The 7,814-nt window shown below is 36.0% G+C and overlaps 1 protein-coding gene across 1 annotated transcript; it reads left to right on the top strand.

The window, feature by feature from the left end:
• Positions 1-479: 479 nt before the first annotated feature.
• On the top strand, positions 480-7,562 carry LOC134743372 (uncharacterized). The gene is made up of 2 exons (XM_063676764.1): positions 480-675; positions 6,844-7,562. The coding sequence occupies exons 1-2, from the start codon at positions 480-482 to the stop codon at positions 7,560-7,562; spliced, it is 915 nt and encodes a 304-aa protein (XP_063532834.1).
• Positions 7,563-7,814: the final 252 nt, after the last annotated feature.

The raw sequence follows: 7,814 nt of genomic DNA, 5'->3' as shown, positions 1-7,814 counted from the left end.
AAATAATTTCAATTGCTATCCTCAGTAGTTGCCTTTGCTTTGCTAATTATAAATAAATGGTCTAGGCATATTATGAATTGAAATATATGAGATTCTCGGCCTAAAAACCGTTAACCACTGTTTAACATAAAACATGTATAAATCTGGTTCTCATAATTATACTAGTAATATTTTTCTAATTAAAATACCTTTCAGTAATTTACTTATTGATTTGTTTTGAAACCAGGTATATACAAAATAAGACCCCATTTAGCTAACTATTGTTGATGTATAAAGTTGTTTAGAACAATTGTTTCTAAAAGAGTGTAAAATATATAAATACCCTAGATCCTATACTTTTTATTTGATCATTTGAAATAAAACAACATGATTTATAATTCATTTCTTATTATTTTCTATACCTATTTCCCTATTAGCTAACATCAGAAGTGTTGGAAGAATGAACCCTTGTGCTAATACAATTTGAAATAAGTTTCAGGATGAAGTCAGAAGAATTAAAATCTTTCATCAAGGCCATCGCGGATGCTGTATCCAAGCGTCGCCCAGACGACGACGTGGCCCTACCTGTCTTCGACCCAGCTACAAGCGACAATGGCGCAGAGACCTGGTGCAACAACATAGCTGAGCTTACAGAGGAGTTTGGATGGAGTAGCATCGCAACTGTCGCAAAAGCCGGTAAGGCCCTGAAGGGCTCTGCTTTAACTTGGTTTGAATCGTGGAATCCGACTGGTGGACGTACTTGGGAGAATTTCAAAAATGACCTTACTGATTTGTATCCTGAAAAACGTAACCTTGCTGAAAAACTATCCAAAGCTGTTGCTTATACATCAGATCTTGCAGATTCTTACTGTGAATATGCTAGAGAAAAGGTTAGGTTGCTACGAAATACCAAGATAGCGTTTACCGAAAGTCAGTTAATTGATATTGTCTGCGGAAGTATCAGTGACGTGAGCGTGAAAATGGCATCCCTCAATAGCGGCGCTAAAACGACAGCAGAGCTTATTTCTCTTTTCACTGCTTATGTAAAACCCAAGAAAAGACCTTTAGAGCAAAGCGTGTCAAATACTAATAATAACAGCCCAAATAGATTCAAACGCTCCAAATTAGATTCTCGTGGTGATTCGATACTCCAATGTTACTCATGTGGCAAGTTCGGTCATGTAAAATCTCAGTGCTACAAAAACACAAATCAAAGTACTGATGTAAAAGTAAAAAGTGAGCCCTCGGTTAGTAAAATTGTACAAAAATCTTGTGAATTTTGTAAGAAAATCGGTCACACGGAAACTACATGTTTTTTCAAAGCACGTGCTTCGGCGAACCCAAATCAACGTACCAGTACCTCTCTTGCCAGTACGTCAAATCCTAGTCAGACTGCCGATTCAAAAACTAGTCAGGTTAATTTTTTAGGGCAGAATTGAAGTTAACAAAAGCGTCAATTTACGATATGATTGTACAAACTTTAATTGATACAGGAGCTGCTTGTAGTATTATTAAACATTCTATTGTAAATAACCTAAAAATAAAAATAGAACCACACATCTCCAGAATAAGCGGACTTGGTGATGGCATCCTTGAGACCATAGGTACAGTTAATATTCCTGTAAAGTTTGACGATCTGTGTCTTGAACTTGACGCTTATGTTGTACAGGATCACAGTTTAAGTTTTGATTTTTTGATTGGTAGAAATATTTTACTACACTCTGGGATTAAAATAATCGCCGATATTGACGGCAGTAAAGTTGTCCGTAGATGTTGTTCAAACTCTAATTCCGAGGTTAATTTTATTGAGAATATTTCCGATAGTGGAATTAGTGAACTAAAGACAAGAATCGAGAATTTAGACGTAACATTACAAACACAAATTTTAAATATTTTTGCGAAGTATCCTAATGTTTTAAATAATAACGGATGTGTCAATACAGGAGAGTTAAAAATACAATTAAAAAATAATACTAACGTTTATTATAGGCCGTATCGATTGTCCCCCCACGAAAGAGATAAAGTTAAGGCGATAGTGCAAAATTTGCTAGATAATGAAATAATTCGCGAAAGTGATTCCTCATTTGCCAGTCCAGTTCTTTTGGTACGAAAAAAAGATGGAAGTGATAGACTTTGTATTGATTATAGGTCATTAAATAAAAATATTGATAAGGACAGGTACCCTCTTCCTTTAATTGAGGATCAAATCAACAAGCTTGGGAATGCCAAATATTTCATTTCGATAGATATGAAGAATGGGTTTCACCAAATTCCAGTCTCGACTGATTCAATTAAATACACGGCTTTTGTAACACCGGACGGACACTACGAGTACCTAAAAATGCCCTTTGGAATTTGTAATGGTCCGTCCGTGTTCCAAAGAGCAATATCAAAAGCAGTGAAAAATTTGGACTTCCTACTTGTATACATGGATGACATTCTTATACCATTCACGACTATTGAAGAAGGTCTAAAATATTTAGAGCAGACAGTAGCAACCCTTAGTTCAGCTGGATTTACCATAAACCCCAAAAAATGTAAATTTTTCGTTGATAATATTGAATACTTGGGTCAGCACATATCACAACATGGAGTAAGACCTAGTGACGCGAAGATATCTGCGTTAGTGAATTCTCCGATCCCTCGTACAGTCAAGCAAGTACGCCAGTTTATGGGGCTTGCAAGCTATTTTCGAAAGTTCATTCCCGATTTTGCTAGCCGGACATCTTGCATAACTATGTTGACAAAAAAGAATCAAAAATGGTTTTGGGGGCCTGAACAGGATTCCGCTAGAAAATATGTTATAGATCAACTGACATCTTCTCCTCCACTATCCATTTTTGACCCTAATTTATGCACTGAACTCTATACTGACGCTAGTTCTTTGGGATATGGGGCCATATTAATACAAAAGCTTGACAAAGAATCAAGAGTTGTTGCTTATTTTAGTAAACGAACCACACCGGTAGAGTCAAAATACTGTTCCTATGATTTAGAGACCCTTGCGATTTATAACGCCCTTAAACATTTTCGTGTTTATCTACTCGGAATCAAATTTAAAATAATTACAGATTGCAATGCTATTAAAGCAACAATGTCCAAAAAAGATTTATCGCCTAGAATTGCACGTTGGTGGACATATTTACAAGATTTTGATTTTGAAATTATGTACAAAAAAGGAAAGTTTATTAGCCATGTTGATTTTCTGAGCAGAAATCCTGTTGATGAACCCACTTCACATTCAACACTCAATAATACTGTTAATGTAATCCCCAACAATAATCCAGAGTCTTGGTTAGAGGCAGCACAGCACAGAGACCCCGATACTCAAGCTTTAATAGATAGAGTACAGACAGGCGACCTAGACCAAACCCAATATATCGTCAGACGAAATTTGCTACATTATAAAAATAGCCCAAATGAAGTACCAAAACTATATATACCAAAAGGAAGTCGTCTTAATATTCTTCGTTTATTTCACGATGAACACTGTCACGTAGGATATGATAAGACGATTGGTAAAATTCGGGAGCACTTTTGGTTTCCAGGGATGGCAGCTTTTGTTAGAAAATATTTATTACATTGTTTGGTTTGTGTTGAACGAAAAAGCCATCATGGCCCAAAACAAGGTTTTTTACACCCAATCAAAAAAACTGCCATTCCTTTTCACACTGTCCACCTAGACTGCACAGGTCCGTTTCCACAATCAAATGAAGGGTATAAATATATTTTATTACTTGTTGACGGATTTACAAAATTTTGTTTACTGAAACCCATAAAATCATTAAATGCTCGCGAATTAGTACCAATCATACGTGAAATAGTCACAACTCTTCGAACACCTACCTTAGTAATAACAGATCGGGGCACAAATTTTACATCCGGTGAAATTCAAGCACTTTTCAGAGATTTACATATTGAGCATCATTTAATTGCTACGGGAATTCCCAGGAGTAATGGCCAGGTCGAGCGATATGTCTATACAGCAACCGATATGCTCAGTACTATTTGTAATGATTTGTCAGATTGGCCGAACGAATTGTGGAAAGTCCAGCAATCAATAAATACGACCGTTCAAAAATCTACTGGATTTTCCCCACTTCGGTTACTCATAGGAATTGATGCCAATATCCCATCATTGCAAGCTCGTTTAGATGGCATATTAGATGAAAACCCTCTGGCTTCTCTTATTAACACACAGGCAGATAGAGCTTTAGCAGCACAACGTCTTGAGGAAATATCAAAAAAATTTAAAGACCGGTTCGATGCCACTCGACGTAACAATTTGGCTTTAGCTGTAGGTGATTTGGTTTATGTTAACCAAGATCATAGACGTAATAATAAATTAATGCCAAAATTTAAAGGACCCTATGAAATAACCGCACTTTTACCTAACGATCGCTATGCTCTGAGAGGTCTGGGAAATTTAAGAAATGTTATAATTGCAAAAGAAAAATTACGTTATTGGCCAGGAGAATTTTTGGACGATGAGGCAACAACGTAATGTATCTTTCAGTAACCAAGATAAATAAAATACAATGTATGTTAATCCTTATGCAAATAGTGATTATGCGAAGATAGTGATGCTGATTGGTCAAATCGCTAGTATTTAAAGTGATTGATTAAAGTTTGATTATTTTGTCAATGGTTGATTATTTTCGTGACGTAGTCGGTATAGCAAAAAAAAAAAAAAAAACGTCGAACACTCGCTGGTCGGCCTTTCATTTGATGTTTTTCTGTCTCACTAGCAGCGAGTGAATGAGATTGACATGTCGAGATGATTGGCAAGTGTTGAGGCTTGAGGCAGTCAAAGCACTCCGCTGGTCGGCCATTTGTTTGGTGTTTGTCCATTTCATTAGCAGCGGGTGAATGGGACAAACATGTCTAGATATCTGGCAAGTGGTCAAGTTAATATATTTTAATCAATCACTCTCCTATGATTATGCTAGGGTGTACTTTATTTATTTATTATTAATATTATTGATTGTGTACTTCGAGAACGAAGTACTTGTCAGTATGGCCGTGATAGATTATATTGTTAACTAGCTTTCTATCAAAGAATTACGTTGTGATTAAAAATGGGTAGGTAGATTTCTTTTACTTGACATTCCAAATCAGTACAATACAAATACTATTTTTAGTATACCTTTTTATAAATACTTATGATTCCTGGATGTAAATAAATTATCGAATTTCCATATCTAAAGTAAACTATTGTTGTGATAATTGCATTTCAAAATGTAGCCTATTTTTATAATATGTAGTAAATACAACGACTGACAAGTCGACTGTTAATATTTCGGTTTAGTGTCATATTAAGTCTAAGTATAACTTCATGATATTGTAAAGTAATAAAAATTAAGAATATTATTTTTTAATGTGATTCGAAATAGAATGATAATATTTATGATTAAGTTTTACAATGTATTTATTTTGAAAGTTGCTTTGCTGATAACTAGCTTGATTGCTCTTTGCCACTATAAAATGCCAGGGAGCTCAGTTTGCAGCTCAGTTCGTTTCCAGCAAGCTACTAGTAAACAACAGGTATGGTCCTGCCTTATTAATCTGTATTTTATTGTGTATAGTTTTTATTAAATTTCTGCAATTGATTTATTTCTGTAAATAATTTCAATTGCTATCCTCAGTAGTTGCCTTTGCTTTGCTAATTATAAATAAATGGTCTAGGCATATTATGAATTGAAATATATGAGATTCTCGGCCTAAAAACCGTTAACCACTGTTTAACATAAAACATGTATAAATCTGGTTCTCATAATTATACTAGTAATATTTTTCTAATTAAAATACCTTTCAGTAATTTACTTATTGATTTGTTTTGAAACCAGGTATATACAAAATAAGACCCCATTTAGCTAACTATTGTTGATGTATAAAGTTGTTTAGAACAATTGTTTCTAAAAGAGTGTAAAATATATAAATACCCTAGATCCTATACTTTTTATTTGATCATTTGAAATAAAACAACATGATTTATAATTCATTTCTTATTATTTTCTATACCTATTTCCCTATTAGCTAACACTCTCGTGTACTTTAAGACTTTCAACACTATTCCCAATGTTGATAAGAGCAATAATCTGTTTCACTATGGGGATGATATAATCGCAATTCCTGAAGGTTCATACGAGCTTTCCAGCATAATACACTTGTTGAAGGAGGAAATGTCAAAGAGGACTAAAGGGTCAGAGGGTGAAGGAATGGTGGCAGTGGCAGACATCTTGGTAAATAACAATACCTCCAAATGTATGATTTTCTCGCCAAAGTATGATATTCACTTTGACAAACCAAACAGCATAGGGTCACTGTTTGGTTATTCACCGAAAAAGCTCAAAGCAAAAACTGCACATTGGTCGGATAAAACAATTAACATAATCATAACAAACACTATAAGAATAGAGTGCAACATTGTGGAGGGCTCATTCGTAAACAACAAGCCGTCACATGTTTTACACGAGTTTTCACCTGACGTCCCGCCCGGCTATCAAATTATTGAACAACCCACCAACATTATATATCTGCCTGTCAAGAAGAGTAACATTCGCATACAAAACATTGGTTTGCGCATTGTAAACGAGCACGGTGATACGGTGAATTTTCGAGGTGAAAGCATTGCACTTCGTTTGCATATTCGTAAAAAGTAAAATGATTATTCATAACAATAAAAGCCCTGGTAACAACACCTCTACAATTAGTCGAGATCTTGCTCTCGTTGAGAGAACTACTACTCTTCGTCCTCATCGTCATCGTCGTATTAACAAGAGACAGCTGCACCAGTCACTACAGAAACAACAACAACAACAACAGCCAAAGAAATTGACTAGAGAAAACAGTGCATTTTTACAGAGTATCGGTTTCAAAGTATGTCCTCGTCATCTATATTAGACATTGGTGAGAAGGTGTTATTCGACGATAGTATAGAAAGTATAGAATTTCACCCATACACTCCGTATAATGACTCTTTCAAAAATAACGACAACATCCACATTTGTATCAACCGTCAAGATCTAATTCTACTGCCGAGTCAGAGTCAAATATTAGTGGAGGGCACAGTGGAGAAAGGATGTCTACTGGTGAACAATGGTGCTGCATTTTTATTTCAAGACATTCGTTATGAATTGAACGGTGTGGAGATTGATCAAGCGAGAAACTGCGGTATCACGTCCACCATGAAGGGACTAGTCTCCTACACCAAGGAAATGGATCATAGTCTTCAGACGGCGGGGTGGGAAGTTGGCGCCAAAAAGATACATGACAAGTTTACTGTAACTATACCACTATCTCATATCTTGGGTTTCGCCGAGGACTATAAGAAGGTTATAATGAATGGGAAACACGAGTTGATATTGAATCGCGCCAGTACAGATGTAAACTGTTTAGATTTAGCAGCCGTTGATGCCAACACGGTACCGCAACCGCCGGTTCCAAATGGTGAGATTGAAATCACCCGTGTCACATGGAGGATGCCTGTCATAAAAGTATCAGACAAGGAGAAACTGCGCTTAATGTCGTATGTTGAGAGAAGCATACCGGTTCAGATAGTTCCGCACGTGGGAGCTGTATGAATACCCCATACTACCTGCCTCAGAACGTCATATTTGGTGCATCAAGACGAGTACTCAGCTGGAGAAACCTCGCTATCTCATTGTTGGTTTCCAAACGGCTCGTAGGAACGACAAGAGCAAAGATATGAGTATATTCGACCATTGTAATCTCACCAATTGCAGGGCGTATTTGAACGCACAGTATTATCCATACGATTCCTTTTCGGCTGAATTTAAAACAAACAACTATGTGCTTTTATATGACGCATTTAC

Source organism: Cydia strobilella, chromosome 8 (genome assembly GCF_947568885.1).
Source record: "Cydia strobilella chromosome 8, ilCydStro3.1, whole genome shotgun sequence".
In the NCBI taxonomy this organism is placed as follows: Eukaryota; Metazoa; Arthropoda; class Insecta; order Lepidoptera; family Tortricidae; genus Cydia; species Cydia strobilella.
The sequence above is the reverse complement of the archived record's forward strand: the minus strand, read 5'-3'. Positions and strand labels throughout refer to the sequence as shown.

What these genes read in the sequence shown, in the direction of transcription:
- LOC134743372 (XM_063676764.1), top strand. Translation starts at nt 480, where the DNA reads ATGAAGTCAGAAGAATTAAAATCTTTCATCAAGGCCATCGCGGATGCT. An exon ending in CGCAACTGTCGCAAAAGCCG is followed by an intron (nt 676 to 6,843) that starts GTAAGGCCCTGA and finishes GCATTTTTACAG; the next exon opens with AGTATCGGTTTCAAAGTATG.